Source organism: Xiphophorus maculatus, chromosome 16 (genome assembly GCF_002775205.1).
Source record: "Xiphophorus maculatus strain JP 163 A chromosome 16, X_maculatus-5.0-male, whole genome shotgun sequence".
In the NCBI taxonomy this organism is placed as follows: Eukaryota; Metazoa; Chordata; class Actinopteri; order Cyprinodontiformes; family Poeciliidae; genus Xiphophorus; species Xiphophorus maculatus.
Genome location: NC_036458.1, coordinates 25478483 through 25499772, shown reverse-complemented (window position 1 = coordinate 25499772; position 21290 = coordinate 25478483). Strand labels below are relative to the sequence as shown.

Here is a 21290-nt window from a genome sequence, read left to right as displayed (position 1 = left end):
CTCTAGAAACAACTAATCAGAGACAGGAGAGTTTTAGTGCTGTCAATCACAATCTCAGGTGGCTGCTCATCCCTATGCTGCAGCTAGCGCAGCATAAGGATGTTGTGAATGCTCAGTCTAGTTAGCATAGCTACCAATGACAACAGATAAACATTTGTCCTGTAATGATAAGTTGTTTTTTCCACTATTAGCACATTTAGCAGTGAGTGAATAAAGTTGATTGACAGCGCTAAGACCCTCCTCCTGGTTCTGATTGGTTATTTTGGTCAGAATGTTGCATTACTTTAGCTAGCAATAGTAATTCAGGAGCAGGTGAAGGAGATCGATTGTTTTCACAGATTATCTGTCTCATAACACGACATAATGACGGCTTTAACAAATATGGAGAAAACATATTTTTTATTAAAGTTCTATACTGTAGCTTGAAGAAGTCTGGATTGCTTCATGTATATTTTGCATGTTGCCTATGACTGTTGCTCATGGGGAGAGATATTTCAGTAATCTAAAACTACTAGAAAAATTTAAGCAACCTACTTGCATACTGTATGCAGACTGTTGCATGTAAAATTCACGAGAAGTAAATATTGTGCTAGTTATCAGTATTGGACCAGAGAAAGCAAGGCAGTTTTAAAAAATGTCAATGTGAAAAAGTTGAATGGACCTCAATGTTGTCTCGCTGGAGATAGGCGCCAGCTCCCCTTCGGACCCAACTAGGGACAAGGATGTAAGAAAATGGATGGATGGATGGATCTCAATGCTTTGAGACAAGAGCAGAAATAGATCTTCAGAAAATAAAATTTAGATGCAGAGCTGTGCTTCCAGCAATAAACAACAATGAATTGAGTAGATCTGAAACAAAAATGCTGAAAATATTGAATTACTATGTTGGTGGTCAGTCACGTGCCTCTGTTCTGATTCGGGCCACTATCTGACTAAATCCGCCTCTGTCTGTAGGTGTATGCCTGTCTGTCCGTCTGTCTGCCTGTCTGTCTATCTCTGCCTTGTCTGTCTTCCTCCATTGGTTTGCACCGAGTCTATTTTTAACCACAGCAGACTGGTCACGTGGCAGGGGGAGGACGTCAATAATGTTGTTGTTGGTGGGAGAGAGAGCGCGAGGCAGAAGGAACGAAGACTGTAAATATGGAGGAGGTGAAATGGTAGGAGGTTAAACGCATCCTGCCAACTAGCGTTACACCTTTCCGTGGCCACCTTAAGGAACACAGGATTCTGCGGTGGCGGAGAGAGTTAGGGGGCGGGGGGAACGCGCACCGAACCTCGGCAGTGACCGCATCCGATAGGAAGCGACCTGAGCTCCGCCGAAACTCACGGTACTGTGCGGTCTCCAATAGGGAGTGCGAGCGTGAATGCGTGTGGCCGTTCTACTATATGCTTCGCTAGTTAAATGTTTGTTCTGACTACTGTTGGAAGCAATGACATTTTAGGCTGCGACTACAGACTAAATGTGTTGGCGTGCACAGAAATGCTACAGCTAGCTAAAGGACAGAAGCTTTTACTTGGCAGATCTAGTAACTAGCCAGCTATTAACCAGGTAACAGCACAGGTGTTTGCTGTTGCAACATGCTCTGGGAACTTTCCGTGGAGACACCAGCTAACTATAATGCATCTAACAACTGACAGCCAAAGGTTAACCACCAGAATCTACAGTACAAGCATGCAGCTAACAGATGGGAGCAATTAACTCTTGTGATGGCTTAGAGCTGATTATAAGCCAACATGTGATCGATCGCAGTCTCCAGTCACTAGCATCAGTAGGATGTGCAGCTACCAGATCACTTCTTCAAGGAGACAGTGTAGGTTACACATGCATATATGAATGAGGTGCCTAAGAATCTAACACAGAAGCACAAACGCTTTAATACTTTACTTAAAGCCTGTTTCCAGGTTGTTTCACTGACTCTAAAGATGGAAGTCCCAATTTCTGAAACCATTGTTTATACATATATTATACATGTCCCACTTAGGACTGGCAATAAATTGATAATGTATATTGCAATAGACACGTGATCAATATAACGAGAAAACATGTCCAATAGAATGTTCTAATTTAAGTAAACTGCGATCCAGAACCACACAGCATTCTGGGGGATGTAGGTCAAGGAAGGGCATTCTTCACTCAACCTCTCACAGGCAGCTAAGCAAGGTTGGTGGCATCAGCTGACTCATTAAATAGTTAATACTTTATTATTATTTGTTGTAATAATGATATAATTATTTTGCATTCATTGGTAAACTAGCAACAATTCACTTTAACAACAGCAATTTTGTGTTTCATCACAGTGCCTCATAACTGCTTAAAAATAAAATGAATGGGTTGGAGTGAATGTAGAAAAAAGAGTGCAACAGCTTGAGAGGAAATTGTGCATAAAACAAAAAAATGTCACGCCACCAGTTTGGCAGTGTTGCAGATATTTAAAACAACAAACAAATTAATAATTACTGATATCGATATCAAACCCTTATATAATTTTTCAGCCATATTGCTCAGCCCTATGTCCACTACTACTTTGATACATGAGTCATGTTAAAACCACAAAATTGAATATATTTTAATGGGACAAGTAATAAACCCAGACAACGTAGTACATAATGTGATATGGAACCATATGCTACCTGGTTTTACTTTAATATCGCTATTTAAAATTCAATGCTATCAACAATATTCAGATACTGAATAACTGGAGTCCACCACTGTGTAAATCAGTCTCAGTATAAATCCTGAACATCAACCTAAAGAACTCCATCACCAAGATGAAACATAATAGTAGCAGCAACATGTTAGGGATAGAGGACAGTTCTAAAAGAAAATCTATCAGCGACTGCAAAAAGATTTAAGACCTGTTTTACCTTCTTGAAGGACAACAATTCTAAAGTTAAATTAGCTTCAATTGAGCAAAAGACTCCTAAGCTACTGCTGCAGCACATTTTCTAGCCATCGTACTATCATTGTGTTACAATGGCAAAGAACGGTCAAGATAAAATATCTGTTATTTGTAACATATTTGGAATACAGATGTGTGCAATATTGGAATGGCAAAGGACAGTTTGGATGTAATATTTGGTAAGCCACGATATTTGTGGAGAAACTCTGCTGAAAATAACATATTTAGCCCTGTGCACAGATGTTTACTGTCCTTTTGTTATGGTCCACTGGTGTTTGGGCTTTTAGTTTGATTTAATTTCAGTCTTGGTTATTTCTTATTGGTTTTTCCATATTTCTTGGTATGCTAGTTCTTGTGTTTTTTTCCCCCAACAATCTTTGTTTTTGATTTAAACATACTAATTCTCTCCCCCCAGAGAGCACGTCCCTAGATAAAAACCTTTGGTAACACTTTATTTGACGGGGTGTGCATAAGACTGACATGACACTGTCATAAATATGACTTAACATCTGTCATGAACATGAAGGAGTCTTTATGAATGTCTATGACTGTTGTCATGAAGTGTCATTCGGTGTCATTATTTACCGAATGTCATGAAGTGTCATTCGGTAAATAATGACACGTTTAATGCAAAATTGCTCTAAAAGTTGCATTGAAAGTCCATTAAAAGCGCCAGCTTTGCATTAAAGTGTCATATAAAAACATAAGGCAAAGTTGGCAGTTCATGACAACAGTCATAAACATTCATAAAGCCTCCTTCATGTTCATGACAAATGTTAAGTCATATTTATGACAGTGTCATGTCAGTCTTATGCACATCCTGTCAAAGTGCTACCAAACTTTTTAACCTCCCTCCATCCATTTAAGACATGCTTATACCTAGTGGGGTTGTGAGATGTGCTGGTGACTATCTCCAGTGGTCCACAGGTTTTTTTTCTCATAATTATTAAATGCCAATTTTTATAGTATCTAAACATAAAACATGACATTTTAAAAAAATATTACACATCAACATCTATCTGTACATTAAACTTTTATTCCCATCATTAGTAACAAAATATCAAACTGAACCTCTTTTTACCTGAAGCATTCAATGGTTTGTTTGTTTTTTTCATCACAAGTTGCGCAGTACTTTGTCTGAAGACAAGGAGAACTTGAACAGAGTGTTGTTTTTACCTGCAGAAAATACGCTTTCCTTCTTTTTTTATTTTGCATTTCTAAATGCAAAAAAAACAACATTGGCAATGACAGGCAGCAGCTTAAGCTCAATGATATCTACCTGGTTAAATCAAACATAAATAAATAAGTGAAAAATATACAATAACTTTAATAAGTTATTGTGTTAAAGCTACACTGCCTTTTCTTCCCAGTGTTGTGACTGGAACTTATAGTCCACAGTATCGCTTGGAATTTCTGGTATTCAAGTCCATACTTTGTTTAAGGTGGTAAAACAAATTGCTTGTGTTTCCTCTCTTCCACATACTTTGCAGATTACATTTTCTGTTCCTTGTCTGACTGCTTTACCCTCCTTTGATCTTGAAAGACACAATCCCTTAGACCCCACAAGTTTACCCCAGGCACGTCCCAGTGGGGCTCACACTGATCCCATGTGCGCTTTTACCCTTCCTACTGTGTGGCAACTAGGATGAATTAGAATATATGATACTACTGATTCTGTCGTGAATGTTCAAACTAGTTAGCATGGTCACTGATGACGGTGGATAAACAGTTTTCCCGTAACAGTAAGTTGTTTCTCCACCATCAGCACATTGAGCAGTGCGTACGTGAGGTTGATTGACAGTGCTAAGACCCCTCTCCTGGTTCTGATTAGCTGTTTTTGTCCATGAGTGGTGCTTTTCTCATCAGTTGGCATTAGTCCTCCGCATCCTCCCAGTGCGGGAGGATGCGGAGGACTGTGTCTCATACTGTCACGACATATATGTTTCAACAAATATGTAAAAAAAAAAAAAGTTTGTTTTTTTCAAAACTTATATACAGCAGGTTTTAGGGTTGTGTTTTAACTGTAGCAGAGAAGCAATGTCAATGGTGTGGTCATTTTATGATGTCATAAATATATATGAATTCACTAAATATCAGAAAGCGGCCATAACAGCAATGTTAATATTGGTATCAACCCACATTTTTGTACCTGTTAAATCCTATTACTGGTATTACTTCAGAATGAACCCTTGTCTCAGTAGGATCATCCGTATAAATAAAGATCAGACTTAAAGATAATACCAGTGGAATGAACAATGGCATATGACAAGAGATATTAACAAAAGTTTACTCTTTCATTGGCCATTATCTGCTATAATAATGAACAGATGTTTAACTGTCTGTCTTCTTAGCATTTGGTATGATGTACTCAGCACTGACAGCATTTCTTGTGTTTTCGCAAGTAGCGGATAACAAAGGTTAACAAAATTTGACTACTGACCTTTATTAAATGATGTGACAAAGAAATGTATGTCCCAGACAAAGCATCTAGTTGTGCACATTAATGCTTTAGAGAAAGATTAGTCATTGAACTAAGTAAGGCATAAACCCTTGTAATACATATATAATAAATACAAATCTGCATTATTGCAGATTTGCTAGATATTTGGTACAATTAGCTGCTAGGTTGCTCATGATTGATGGCTATTTAGTGAATACAAAAAGGTCTTCAAAGACCACTGTAATTGCCACAATATTTGAATCCTTAAAAATATGGTAGCATCATCACTGCAACATCTTTGTGACAGGTGGGAATCATTTTCGATGCAATTCTGTACACATGAAACCTTCAACTGGATTAAAGCGTTTTGTAGAGCAGGAAGTTTGATGGCATAATTTATGCATCTTAACCAAAACCTTCTTTGCTCTGAAGCCAGTGTAAGAAGTGCATTTTTCAGTACAAAATACTTAATTTACCCTACCAGGATATAAAATGTCTCATATGATCTATGTACTAGAATAACTAGAGTCCACCACTGTGGTACTTGGGTACCCTATTATTCTTCACCAAAAGCAGTGCGTTTGCCACTCCTAATTAAATCTGTGTGGCCTTCTGGGTCAGAAATTGAGCAGAGAGATAGAGTTGCGATATGTTCCTTACCCATTATGATTGATGACCATAAGGGTATTGTCCTCTCTCATTTCTTTGGTCCAGCTATCCATGAAGTCTCCTTTTTAACTCCTCTGAAAATTAGAGTCAAAGTTCAGGTATTATTTGAGCTTTTGATATGCCAGTCAGCTGCTCCTGTTTGCAAAACATCTTGTTGTCACGAAACATGTTTGACCAGTAGTTGAGCAGTTTGGAAGGAAGTGGAAGATTTTCTGAGGGGAAATATTTGCCAGGCTTTGGAAAAACGAACAATGTTGGTAAGACTGGTGATCATACCTTTGGATGGTGGTAATCCAGTAACAAAGTCAAAATGGTAATATGAGACCAAGGTTGTTTGGGAATGGGGAGAGGTTGAAGGAGTCCAGAAAATGATTGATTGCCGGTTCTATTGCAGTCGCAGACATGACAAGCAAGGGACATATTCTTTGTCTTTATGGATGGATGAACACCAGAAGTTCCAGTTGATGAGGGCGATGGTTTGGCAGATTTCAGGGTGGAAGGAGAATTTTACTGAGTGAACCCGATGAATGAGTCGGGCACAGATTCAGGAGGGAAAGTAGATCTTGTTAGGGAGGCCAGTACCAGGATCATTCAGTTGAGCTTCAGTGATGATGCCTTTGATTTCCTATGTGAAAACTCCAACAGAACAGATGGGTGAAAGGACGAGAGCCAGGGCTTTATCCTCGGAGTTAACATAGAAGTTAACAATCACCTACATTGTATTTGCTTTCTGTGAGAGAAAGACAGTGAGAGAAAAAAGAACAAGGATGTACACTGAACAACTTACAGTCGTGCCAGTCTGTTGAAAACGAACTCTTAAATGGCCGTTAGTCCAATAATGGACATTGAGCTGTGCAGCTACTGCTCTGGTGGACATCTCTGCATCCAACTTGCCAATGTCACGCTCCTGCATAACTTGCAACATCTGAGACATTATGACTTGTGACAAAATTTGACATTTAGGGGTGGCCTTTTATTGTCCCCAGTCCAAGGATTGTCCAGCTGTTGTTCATTTTGTCTGATCACCCACTGGACATGCCCCACCCATGCACTGAGTAAAAAAACAACTCACTGAGTAATGCTCAGTAACAGCAAGTTGGATTAAAAATTATACACAAATTAAGATAAATATTATATTTGTACAATAAAATGTCAGCAAATGCTCATTTACAGTTGTTAACTCCACATGGCAACAATATTTAACATGGGGTGTTTATATTTTTGTTCAGTATAATTAGTTATCAACAGGAAATCTTTGTGACAACACAGCTTCAACCCCCAAGTCAGAATCATCCACCTCAAAAATAAACTAAAGGTGGGGGTCAGGCTGAACAAGGACTGGCGCTTCAGAGAATCTCTTCTTGACTTCAAGGAAGACTTTGTCGGCATCCAGGGTCCAGATGAAGGTGATCTTGGTTGAAGTGAGAGATGTAAGGGGTGCTGCTGTTTGGCTGTAGTTCCTAATGAAACGTTGGTAGAACTTAGCAAATCCTAGAAAGCATTGCAATTGTTCATGGTTGCTGGAAATGTGCCAATCCAGTCATCCCTGAAAAGCTTTGGTTTTTGCATACCTGTTTGCCCTCAAAAATTTAGCCCAAAAAGATAACGGATGGTTTGTGGAACTCACATTTTTCTGCTTTCAGATCATTTTTTTTCCAAGAGGCATTAAAGGGTGAGGTGGGTGTGTTTCATGTGGTATTTCCTGATAGAGAAAGTCACAGAGAACATCGTTGATGAGATTTTGAAAAACTACAGGTGCATTTCACACAGTGGGGTCCGAAAGGCAGTCTTCCACTCAACTTCCTGGCATATGTGGACTAAATGATTGACGTTGTGTAGATCGAGCTTGGATAAGATGGTGGCTTCATGGACCGGTTCAAAAGCAGAGAAGATGAAGTAAAGGGGGTTTATTTTTGATTGTTATCTGGTTGAGCCCCCTGTGATCAACACAGGGCTCAAGGAACCCAATTTTTACCAACAAAAGGAAGCCTGCTCTCAGAAGTGAAGATAAGTAGTAGATATTACCTGTATTCATAGATTAATGATGTACTTTTTCATGGTCACACATTCTGGATAGGACAGATTTAAGAGATGACTGGATGGCAACAGGACACCATGGAGAAGATCTATGGCACAGTCATACAATCGATGGAGAAGCAGAGAGAGAACTTTGGATGTACGGAGCACTTGTTTGAAATCCAGGTATTCATCAAGGACATGCTTCTTTTGGGCAGCTGGGAACTGGCTTGGAGGACAGACAGTAGGTGAACCAGAACTTGATGTGGGATTCAGATCAGTCAAAATGTGGATTATGTTTGCTCCTCAGCACACGAAACGCGTTACACACACAGTTGGTGACAAAAAGCACTATACGTTATATAAATAAGAAAGACCAGAATATAGCCATCTGCATTTTCTGGGTGAAAAATATTATCAAAACTGAGCTAAAAAGCACCTGTGTTGCACATAATATTAGCTGAGAAATAACCAAAATTAGCTTTATCCAACAACGTTATGGAAGCGAGAGTAGCTCAATATAACCATATAAAAAATATTGTCATCCTCAAACAAACACAAAACTGCAATACGATGTTTTTTAAAAAGTACTTACCCAGTGAAAGTCATTCTTTCACCAGGTAAACAATGACCCGTGAACGGCCCTCTAGCCATTCACGGGCCCTCTAGCCCTTGAACACCTCCAGCCGGTAAGCATTCCACAATGCAACTGTACATATAAAATTTATAGTACAGCTGTAAATTTTCCAGCAGTCCAATCACATCCTATATACTTTCTATTCGCATTTCAGATCACAGTAAGGAGCTTTATTTTCAACATCCAGCCACCTTACTGTATTTTCATGATGTAGTTTTTACAGCTATTTGTTACAGTGTAGCCGACTGTCAAATCATCAGACTTCCACATGATTGTCTAAGCCAGGGGTGCCCAAAGTTGGTACTCGAGGGCCGGCATCCTGCATGTTTTAGTTTTCTCCCTGGTTTAACGCACCTGGATCCAATAATGGTTCATTACAAGGCCTAAGAAGAACATTGACATGCTGAAAAGGTTGTTGGTACCACCAGGAAGAGAACTAAAACATGCAGGATGCCGGTCCCCGAGGACCGACTTTGGGCACCCCTGGTCTAAGCAATAACATGACGATAACATACATTTTTGTATTAAAAAATGTCTAATTTCTCAGTCTAAATTCTGGGTTTTCGTTACTTATAAAATAGTAATTTAACTGTGTGGCCAATGAGTAAAATGAATTCTGAGATTACTTATGTAAGAACAGCTAGAACAGCAGTGTGTGTGTGGGCGTGTGTGCGGGTGTGTGTAAATGTGTGTGTGTTTGGAGAGCAGTAAGCCTACGTGTATGTTACGTATTTTGTTGGCATCTTAAGATGGACATGCACAGAGGGGCTGACGTTACATTAGATTTGTGACTATCCAAAAACAGGAGGACCAGCAGGGAAATTACCTCTAAATCCTCTGCTCCCTCCCGGTCTCTATTGCTCACACTTGCTATTTGTTTAGGGAGGAGGTGTTCAGGTGAACTGTTACCATGGCAGCCAGACCCCCAGTTGCCAGGCAGCACTTCCTGCTCTTCTGCAGAATGGGAGGGGCCAGGTATTTTGGGAAATGCTGGTGTGAAGAGGAGGAGGTGGTAGAGAAGTAGAAAGAGGACCAATTCCCAGTTCTGGGTACTTTAGGAGAAAAAAAGATGCTGCAGTGTTTCTTCCCAACATGAGTTTGGGTGTCATGTCATTAGGTCATTAGGCTAATGGAGCAGTTTGGCAGCAGATTATACTCAGAACTATTGCAACATAAAACACAGTATACAGTGGCCAGGGATTTGAATGTGTTCTAAAATAAATAATGTGTCCCTTCTGACACAGTGGAACATACTTAGTCAACATTATTGTAAGTTATTGTACTTAAAGATACAGAATAAATCATAAAGGTAGCTTGAGAGTAGGGATAACAGGCTTTGATGGACTGAATCTTACTTTGATGGACTGAATCTTACTAAACCACTTAGGTGATTTCTCCTTAGCTACAATTCCTGTTTCTTTTGAAGTGCTCCAACGTTCCATCTTGGATCCAGTGCTGTGTTTATGACACTACCACTGAGGGTGATTGTTAATAACCATAGTATAGTTGCTGGACTGCTTGAGTGAGATTCAAACCTAGATGACTTGTAATTCTTAACATATAAATGATAACAAAGCACATCATTGTGTTCAGGTACAGTCATATTTATGATCACTCATAAGTATGAGTGATCATAAATATGATTAGAGACTCTGGTCCTAGGAGACTCTGGTCTCCTAGGTCTGTAATCCACTTTTATCCACTTATCTGTCAAGAACATTGGCGTGATATTTGACAGCAATATTACGCTGAATAAGCAGGTAAGCTTTACCTGGTAAAAGTCGGTAAAAGTCAAGCTTTTACCGACTCAGACTTATTGCCAAGGTCAAAGGTTACCTCCTTCTCAAGGATCTGGAGAGAGTGATTTATGCCCCTATATAATCACATCTGGTTTATTGTAATTCACTTTACTATGGGATTGACAAAAATTAAAAATAATTAATTCTCTGCAACTAGTTCAGAAAGCAGCAACCCAGCATCTCATCTGTAAGTGAGAACATTATCACATATCACCAATACTAGCTTCTGGTACTATAGGACTGATTTTAAAACGTTGTCAGTTTTTAAATGTCGGTTTTTAAATACCAGAGTATGTGTCCAAATTGTTGAATTAGTATAATCCAGCCAGAATGATCAGGTCTGGTTACTAGCTACTGGTCGAAGTCCCAAAATACTAAATTGAAGACTGAAATGTGACAGAGCTTTTGGGTTTTCTAGACTCTGGGACAGCCTGTCAATGCACATTAGATTGGCCTTAACCCTTGAGAGTTTTACATCTTTTAAAAAGACTCACTATTTGTCCTTTGTCCTGGAATTTTGGTTTTATGTAATATACAGATAACATATCCCATCTTGGTAAATCTTTCTCAAGCGCCCCGTATGTTATATAAAAATTGCTCCAACAATTCAAGAAACTCTGATAAAGCCCCAAAACAAACAGTTAGTATTAACCTTTGTTTAGGTGAATGTTACCATCTGTAAATCAGTGCTATGAGATACATTCAGAATTACTGCTAATTGGAATTAGAATGTAAAAAACAATTTATTTGTCGAGTTACTGAGGTGTCTCATTATCTTTATATAATTGAAAGTTTGATCAGGGGTCTGCAACCTTCACAGTCCAAAGAGCCAGGCTGCAGACCCCGCATTATATAAACTTGTGTGAAAAGGGTAAATGGCTGTCACTTTGCCCATTGTTACAGTTTTTTCTTGGACTGTTCATGATTGACAAAATATAAAATGTGGACTGTTTTATATGTTTGAAATCTCAAATTTTGTTGTCAATAATGTCAACAATTCTATTTGCAGTTTGTCAAAAATACATTATAGAAAATAAATGTAGACTAAAAATGTAACCCTATTTAATGAGAAAAATGTTAAAAAGACAGTTTAATGCCATAAAGGCAACACAGTTAGTATGCAGAGCAGGAGACTGTTAATGTGTGCACCAAGTCAGAGTACGTAAGTTAACTGCAGTAAGATGTCTGCAAATACTGGATCAAGGTGACATGATGATCCAGATAAAAAAACCTTAGGGAGATAGGAGCATTAAGTAGTTCTGACCAGAGTTTAGTCTGAGAGCCTTACATTGCACCTAGGCTATCTGTGTGTGTTTTAATATACTCAAGGAGGGTGTACATTTATTTTCAGGATGTCGATGTTTGTCAATTTTCCTTGTATCCTTCCTCTTCACCATATCATTACTTTAGCAGTAGATGGAGCCAGAGGACCAGGGGATCTCCAGTAAGCTTCAGGGTACATCTTGTTTTGCAATTTAGAATCTTGCAATAAACCAAACACAAATCACAAAAAAGTTATGTTCAGGGATCAGTGCTGAAATCTACCAAGTTAAATTTGTTTGTATACATATCAAAGATTTATATACAAATCAGTCCACTTTCTTTGTATATTTACTAAGATACGCTGCTGAGTGTGAAATCAAGAATGATTTGTATTAAAATAGTTAATTGCAATTTATCTCCAACATTTAAAACTAGACTTGCATTATTAGGTTGTAGATGCATGTAAAAACAACATATCTAACCATAACTCCTGCTTAAAAGTAGATTTTTGTTGTAATTCATATTTATTGCAGTAGGCACTGCATGTGTGTCATGGATTATTTGATTTGTAGTATGTAATAACTAGGAAAACTATTTTTTCAGTAGACCGTTGTCGCTACGTGCTCATCCTAGAGTGAAAGGTAGTGACTCAATGCAAACTGCTGGGTTTATTTAGACAGAAACTTTTTAAACTACTTTGAATAACCAATAGAGCATTCTGTTTGGTAACTAGAATCAATTGGAATGTATTTATGATTGAATTGAAATATTTTTTTGTAAAGTGCTGTGAGATGACATTGTTATAAATTGGTGCTATATAAATTAACTGAATTGAATCTTAGTTTGTTTTGCAGTATGTAATAACTAGGAAAACATGTTAACTTGCAACATTTGAAACTAGATTTGCATTATTAGATTGTAGATGCATGTAAAAACAACATATCTAACCATAAGGGGGCTTCCATCATGGTAGAGGGGTTTGAGTGTCCCAGTGATCCTAGGAGTTGTTTGTGCTTCTGGGGCTTTATGACCCTTGTAGGGTCACCCAAGGCACCCATGACTGGTACTAGGTGAGGAACCAGACAAAGTGCAGCCCGAAGACTCCTTATGATGAGCAAAATCATTGGGAATAATGATTCCTTGCTCGGACACGGGTCATTGGGGCCCAAATCTGGAGCCAGGCCTGGAGGTAGGGCACGTTGTGAGGGCCTGGTGGATGAGCTTATACACAACACAGCCCAAAGAGGAGACGTGGGTCCCCCTTCCCATGGGCTCACCACCTGTGGGAGAGGTCAAAGGGGTCAGGTGCAGTGTGGGATGGGTAGTGGCTGAGTGTGGGAACTTTGGCAATCCTTGGTTGTAGAAGCTGGCTCTTGGGACATGGAATGTTACCTCTCTGGTGGGGAAGGAGCCTGAGCTGGTGTATGAGGTGGAGAGGTTCTGGCGAGAAATAGTCTGTCTCACCTCAATGCATGGCTCTGCATTGAGGTGCATACTTGTAGCCCCCCATCTTGGTGCCTGTACACCAAGATGTACAGGCATGTTACCCTGGTGAACAAGAGTGTAGCCTCCCTTCGCCTATGAGTGGGGTGAGGGGTTCTGATTGTTGTTTATGCTTATGCGCCAAACAGCAGTTCAGATTACCCACCCTTTTTGGAGTAACTGGAGGGGGTACTGGAGAGTGCCCCTCCTGGGGACTCCCTTGTTCTGCTGGGGGACTTCAACGCTCACGTTGGCAATGACAGTGAGACCTGGAGGGGTGTGGTTTGGAGGAACATCCCCCCTGATCTGAACTCGATTTCTGTGCCCATCATGGATTGTCCACAACGAAAACCTTGTTGAGGCATAAGGGTGTCTATATGTGCACTTGGTGCCAGGACATCCTCAGCTGCAATTCGATTATCAACTTAATTATCTCATCGGATCTGTGGCTACATGTTTTGGACACTCTGGTGAAGAGAGGTGCCAAGCTGTCCACTGACCATAACCTGATGGCGAGTTGGTTCACATATTGTGAGGGTCTGCTTGGAATGTTTGTTGGAGTCTCTCTTGAGATGTAGCTTTAACTCATCTATGGGAGAGCTTAGAACACGTTCCAGGGGATATTGAGTCCGAGTGGACCATGTTCATCTCCGTTGTAGAGGCAGCTTATTGGTGCTGTGGCCACAAGGTTGTCAGTGCCTGTCGTAGCAGCAACCCTCTAACCCATTGGTGGACATCCTCGGTGAGGGACGCTGTCAGGCTGAAGAAGGAGTGTTATTGGGCTTTTTTGGTCTGTGGGACTCTGGAAGCAGCTGATGGGTACTGGCAGTACAGGCAGTATGCAACTCGGGTGGTTGCTGAGGCAAAAATTCGGGCATGGGAGGAGTTTGGAGAGGCCATGGAGAAAGACTTCCACGGCTTTGAGGTAATTCTGGTCCACTATCCCGCATCTCAGGAGGGGAAAGCAGTACAGCACCAACACTGTTTATAGTGGTGATGATGTGCTGCTGACCTCAACTCAGGATGTTGTGGACCGATGGGCAGAATACTTTGAAGACCTCCTCAATCCCACCAGCATGCCTTCTATTGAGGAAGTGGAGCCTGGGGACTCTAGGTCGGGCTCTCCATCATTCGCGATGATGTCGCCGAGGTTGTCAAAGAGTTCCTCAGTGGCAAGGCGCCCGGGGTGGCCTTAACGCTCTGGAAGTTGTAGGGTTGTGTTGGTTGATGCGACTCTGCAATATTGCATGGACATCAGGTGCAGTTCCCCTGGATTGGCAGACTGGGGTGGTGGACCCGTATTGAAAAAGGGGTACTACAGAGGGGCCACACTCTTAAGCTTCCCTTGGCAAGGTCTATTCAGGGGCCCTGGAGAGAAGGGTCTGTCGAATAGTTGAACCTCGGATTCAGGAAGAACAGTTTGGTTTTTGTCCTGATTGTGAAACATTGGACCAGCTCTACACCCTCAGCAGGGTCCTGGAGGGTGTATAGGAGTTCACCAATCTACATGTGTTTTGTGGACTTGGAGAAAGAGTTCAACCGTGTACCTTGGGGAACCCTGTGGGGGGTTCTCCGGGAGTATGGCGTACCGGGCCCTTTGATACGGACTGTTAGGTCTCTGTATGACCGGTGCTAGAGTCTGGTCCGCATTTCCAGCAGTAAGTTTGGCTCGTTTATGGTATACTGTGGTGTTGATACGATGCTCAATTGGTACCTATGGGCCCAAAGTGTGCCAGGAAAATATCCCCCACACCATTGCACCACCACCACCAGCCTGAACCATTGATACAAGGCAGGATGGATCCATGCTTTCATATTGTTGATGTTAAATTCAGATCCTGCCATCCGAATGTCACAGCAGAAATTGAGATTCATCAGACCAGGCAACGTTTTTCTAATCTTCTAGTGTTCAATTTTGGTGAGCCTGTGCAAGTTGTAGCCTCAGTTTTCTGTTCTTAGCTGACAGGAGTGGCACCTGGTGTAGTCTTCTGCTACTGTAGCCCATCTCCCTCAAGGTTCGATGTGTTGTGCATTCAGAGATGCTCTTCTGCATACCTCAATAGTAACGAGTGGTTATTTGAGTTCCTGTTGCCGTTCTATCAGATTGAACTAGTCTGGCCATTCTCCTCTAACCTCAGGCATTGACAAGGCACTTGTGTCCACAGAACTGCTGCTCACTGAATATTTTCTCTTTTTCAGACCAATCTCTGTAAACCCTAGTGATGGTTGTGCGTGAAAATCCCAGTAGATCAGCAGTTTCTGAAATACTCAGACCAGCCTGTTTGGCACCTGCAACCATACCATGTTCAAGACACTTAAATCACCTTTCTGCCATGTCTAAATGCCAAAATGCAGTTGCTGCCATGTTGGCTGATTTGACATTTGCGTTAATGAGCAGTTGGACAGGTGTACCTAATAAAGTGGCCAGTGAGTGTATAGCTAAATAAAACTTATCTGCATTCCTGAAAATCTACAAAATTACCTTTATATAAAAAATGAAACTTCATTGAATTATGGAAGATTATTGCTCACTAACTTGTTTTTGCTTAACTGAAGAAGTAGAAGGGTGCCATATCACAAGATCACATGCTTTTTTGCTCTAAGTCACTATTGAATAAACAACATCATCAAAAAAATTATTTAAAAGTCCTGATTTACCATTAATCATTGTGTCATTTATTGCAACTATGCAGGAGTCTATAGGACCAGAAGTTATGTTACACTATCTGCATAACATTTGATGTTTTACAGCTCTGGAGTTAAGAGGGATTTTAAATGGTGCTTGCATAGCACTATATCAAGTTCAGAGAATCCCAAAGCGCTTTAAGCTACATTCAGTCATTCACTGGCTTATTACTGCTGGTGACAAGCTACTGGCTAGTAACCACAGCTGTCCTGGGGCAGTCTGACAATTTTAGTAAAATTTTAAAGATAAAAATAAAAACTGTAAAAATGATAGTAGAGGAAGCATAACAAAAATCTGTCTTTTGCATCCTATAATAGCAGTTAGCATGTTTAGCTTTGCTACTAACAGTAGTGTTTGTATTCTGGATAGAAAGGTAGAATCTTACCTTAGTGGACATATTTCCTTGTTCAGCACTTTCCATGACTGATACATATTGATTTCATAAGAAGATTTAACCGACCTTTTGTTGTACTGTAAACTTGTGTTCAGCTTCCTGTTATCTGCTCTCTGTTGTAGCAGCTTGAAGGAACAGGCTAATCTACACATTTTCTGATCTTAATGTTGTTAGAGCTTACAAAGATTTGAACAGTTATTATAACGCTGATTAGGTGCCTGCTGCTTAAATGCAAGACTCAGTAAGTGCTGCAAAATGATTCAACATGTTTTTGTGCATATTTTACAGGTAAACTCCACATTGAGGCCTTTTAATCTACCTGTTCGTCCTTTTGCTGTCCAACTCATGGATGATTCAGAAGACCCACTTTAACAGAAGCTTATGCAAGGCGGAAGTCCAGGCTCAGCCTTCATGAATTCATCTCACGAGTCCAGTAAGTATCTTTCAAGTGGTTAAGAAATAACACCATGTTGAATCTTATTGAAACTTTTTCCAGCTGTAGTGTTAAATGGGGGAAACTGTGAAACAACCTGGTTATCATATAAGTATGCACATTTAGAGAAACATCTCACTGTTCATTTTCATCATTTAGTTTTTTGTTGTTGTCACACCTATTATAATTAATGTGAAATCACCTAAACCTGGGTTTACTTTTTAGCAGGTTACATACAGAAATATCTTGTTCATTCTGTATCTACTAATGAAATGTAGTGAGAATTTTAAGATGTCTTATTTTATTAGTATTTTTTTGTTTATCGAAAATGATTCCAAACCAGTGATGTGACCATTCCTGTTTTATCCCCAATTTCCTCTTGTACTGTTGTGCTCATTTTCTAATTTCACTGCACAATGATATACTCAGGCATACCGTGTGTATTCTGTTAACTGTGCAGATTCTGCAAACTCTGCCTGCAGACAATTCATAGTCAAGTGTATTGATTGCCCACATTTCTCAGGACAAATTCCTTAATTTCCCACAGTCCGAATATATATTAGCAGGTTTGATGTTAAGGTTTGAATGCCTCGCCCCATTCAACTAGGGCCTTCAATTTAAAGCACAACTTTTAAATTGAAGTGGTCAAACCTATTAGCAGATTTGATAAGCTAGTTGAATGCCTCGCCCCATTTCTTTTATACCAGGGTAGCCAGAACACAACTGTCAGAGCTGCACAGAGAGTAGCAGTCATACTACTGCAGCATGAGTGATCTGCACCTTAATCTCCCCCGGGCCTTTAGATATCGTTTAGTACCTACGCTAACTAAACGATAGAGCAGCGGAATGGTTATTTTAACCAATTAGCTTTCAGATTCTCCACCCAACTCTTGCTTGAAGGCCTAAGAGATCGGATAGAAGGTTTCAGAGCGAATCATTAACCCCAAAGTTTAGCTAACAAAGCGCCACTTGTCAGCAACCTGCGATGCTCATAGTAATATGTGTGAATTTATTTTTATTTTTTGAAATACAATGGCTAGAAATAGAGAAATTGATTTGATCTCAGAATAAAATTTAACATCCATTTTTCAGACTGTCTTTTCTTAAAGGTCCACTGTCACTCTTACTTGAACAAGCTATATGATAGGTCTTTGGGCTGGGCAAAACATGTTCATTACATGTAATGTTGCCAGAGCTGAACAAACCTTTGTAATACCAGACCTCGTTATATTTTTTTTGTTTACTGTAGTATCTGTGACTTGTATACTTGTAAGGTTATAGTGGTGCATTAAATTGAAGGCCCAGGTACCAAATGCACGGTCTGCCACTGATAATTCCTAATTTTGACATGTAAGTGATTAGTTCAGTGTAATTTGGTTGTCATGGTTACTGCTATAGTATGCACACACACAGACAGCATTGTGGCTCTAGGGGTTGATGCGCCGCTAATAGAAACGCAGAGATGAGTCATCCACTGAGCCTCAGCAGTACACACACATACACACACCTTTGGCTGATGTGTTTGAGACTTCACATGTAAGGCCTACATGTAAAACAGATGTTCAGTCACATCTGTTTTACCATCAAATTTGTTTCAGATCACAACTTATGGTGGGAGCACACATCTTGAGTAAGCTATGACAGCTCTGGATAATAGAAGCACAACAAAGCAGTTTAGGTAATGATGCAGCAGTGCAGGGTACTTTGAGTTATCCTGTGCTATTTAAACTTCTGCCTATTTCTGTTTATTTGGACACTGCTATTGAGTCAACCCTAAAAATGAGCTCTACGATACCAGGAGCTGTTTCTTAAGGAGGTGAGGATGATGAGAAGAAAAGGTGATGTGGGGAAGGTGAGATGTTAATGTTGATCAATTTCGATGATGATGCAAATATCATCATTTGTGAAAAGATAAGTGACAGCAGTAACAGGTCAGCCAGTGGAGGAAGGTGTCAAGTGAAGAGTGAAAAAACTGAATTAGAGTTGATGTTTCTCCGGTTCTCCGTAGGGTGGCTGGGCTCTCCCTTAGAGATAGGGTGAGAAGCTCAGTCATCCGGGAGGGACTCAGAGTAGAGCCGCTGCTCCTTCACATCGAGAGGAGCCAGTTGAGGTGGCTTGGGCATCTGGTCAGGATGCCTCCTGGACGCCTCCCTGGTGAGGTGTTCCGGGCACGTCCCACCGGGAGGAGGCCCAGGGGAAGACCCAGGACACGCTGGAGAGACTATGTCTCTCGGCTGGCCTGGGAACGTCTCGGGATTCCCCCGGAAGAGCTAGAAGAAGTGGCCGGGGAGAGGGAAGTCTGGGCCTCCCTTCTGAAGCTGCTACCCCCGCGACCCGACCTCGGATAAGCGGAAGAAGATGGATGGATGGATGGATGGTTTCTCCGGTTGTTAAAAATGTATTTTCATTCATTACTTAGAGCCACTTAGTTTTTTCCCCTTTTTTCCAAAAGCCATTGCATGCTGTGTTTGCTAATAATGAACAAAATTACATGATACTCTGCTTTAGCACCTGTGTTAAAGTAAAGCCTCTTTTGAAACTGAACTGCTGAACAAGCAAACACAAAAATAAGAATGTTCAGTTTCAGTTCATAATTGTCCAGACTGAGCACAGTGAAAACTACAGCTTTTTGACGAAAGTGACCTTACATTGAATTATTATATTTCTCAACTGAAAAGCAAAAAATACAAACTGAAAGATTTGTTAAACCTGTTCTAATGGAGCAACAGAATATTCACAATGTTAATGGATTTTAGGCACTTTACCTTTTGTGGTTGAATTATCTAGAACGTCTTCTCTATGGGCGTGGCTTTAACTGTTCTCCCTCAGAATCATCTCCATGAGCAGAGCTGTGCGGTTTCTCCCTTGCTTTTCATAACCACTTCAAGGATAGTCTAAGCTGCGGCGAGCTGTTTACTGCGCACAATGATTTGATTGACAGCAGACTGCATCCCTTGATCGACACATAATTTATGTCACTGCATGAGCTTAAGTCAGACTTTGCAAGCTTCAAACAATAACATTTCAAACACCTCAGTGGACTGACGGACATGGCGTCTGCTATCAGAGAGCTGCTCAGTGTGGAGGAGCGTAATTACAAGCAGTGTCAGGAAAAACAGCGTCAACTTTTGAAGAGGAATGACCGTGATTTCACAGTCCTGCAAGCAGCACATCTCTCTGAAGAATAGGCGTGAAATGAAGAAGCGACTATAATGATGCCATAAGCAAAAACCGGTGCAGCTCTGGTCAACATTTTGTTGGAGCTATATTTCGGCACCAACCCGTGAGAGACACCGGAACTACATAACTTAATTTGGTGTGACGTTCATATTATTCTGGGGGCTTTTTCAACAAAGTTCATGTGTGGATATTGACATGCATGACAATCAGTTGCATAGCAGTAATGCAGTGCATAATTTCTACTGCACTACTTACATTCAAAGGTTGCACATATTTTAAAAAATAAAGTGCCACATAATAGATTTGCGTGTGTAGCAAACTAATCAGCTAATCTAATTTGTTTTCATTATGTTTTAGCAAGCAATTAATTTCTATAAGACAAAATCAAATATCTGGATTTATTTCAGTCCATCAAAACCACAACCTTGAGGTTCTCTACTGCCTAGTCTACTGCAAACGTCATCAGAGCAAAGACCATGTTCCTGCCTGTCTATTTCCACTGTGAGACAGGCCTGACATGGCTAGAACCAGGCCAGACATTAACCAGATAGAGTAAGACTTGACAATGGAAAAGGGGCATTACATGAATAAAGGAAAAAAATCATAGAATGACTAAACTTCAAAGTGTACAAAGGTGATTATTGTATTAGTATAGACATACATGACGTCTGGTGCCACTTTCTGTCTTCTTTTAGAGACACACACAGTGAGACACCAAAAAGCTGGCAAAAATCTTTGTCTTTTACTTAATACTCACTGTTACCAGCATCCCAAGAAGATCCACACACGTTAGGCCAGACTACAAGAACAGGCAGACTGATACATTTATAGAGGTTTCTGTTGCCCTTTGAGGATAGCAGAGACTAGCAATCGACACCAGGCAACACTGATGAGTAGGTTCCACCAGAGTTTGTGCAAGCTCCAACAAAACTCTGGTGGGTTTGAATGAGAAATTTGTGTTCTGCTTTGTTATTTGTCAATATTTCTGCAGGCAGTTAATTTCATTGACACTAGTCTGACAAGCTGGCTAAAAGTTACTATGCTGAGGCTGAAGACTTCACTTGTGCTGTGTTAGTTTTTTGCTGCATGTGGATGGAAAAAATCATCTCCATGTCTTTCATGGGACAAGCTGTCAGACGCTGAGAAGAAAATGTAGTCACACTCAACAGATTTGTAGTTGCAGTTTTATGCTGGTTTATTGAACTGGATATAAAAGGTTTTATAACTGGATGACAATCAGGGGGGTTTGGGAGTATCACTATAAAACCTGAGTTCTGTCATAAGCTCTTTGGCACAACAGCAAGTTTGAGTTGACATGAACAGTTGTGTATAGTTTTACACTTTGTGTTAGGATGATGAAACCTCAGAAATACAAAATCAGAAGATGACTC

The 21290-nt window shown here is 40.4% G+C and overlaps 1 protein-coding gene across 2 annotated transcripts in view; it reads left to right on the top strand.

The window, feature by feature from the left end:
* Window positions 1–1075: 1075 nt before the first annotated feature.
* Window positions 1076–21290, top strand: part of hdac5 (histone deacetylase 5) — a 64929-nt gene continuing 44714 nt past the window's right edge. Inside the window, exons 1-2 of one of the 2 annotated variants that reach the window (XM_005811238.2) lie at window positions 1076–1328; window positions 16575–16719. In XM_005811238.2, the coding sequence (XP_005811295.1) occupies window positions 16668–16719 (52 nt within the window). In that variant the 5' untranslated portion in view covers window positions 1076–1328; window positions 16575–16667. The remainder of the gene's footprint in view (window positions 1329–16574; window positions 16720–21290) is intronic. The other variant, XM_023348684.1, reaches the window with a different exon arrangement.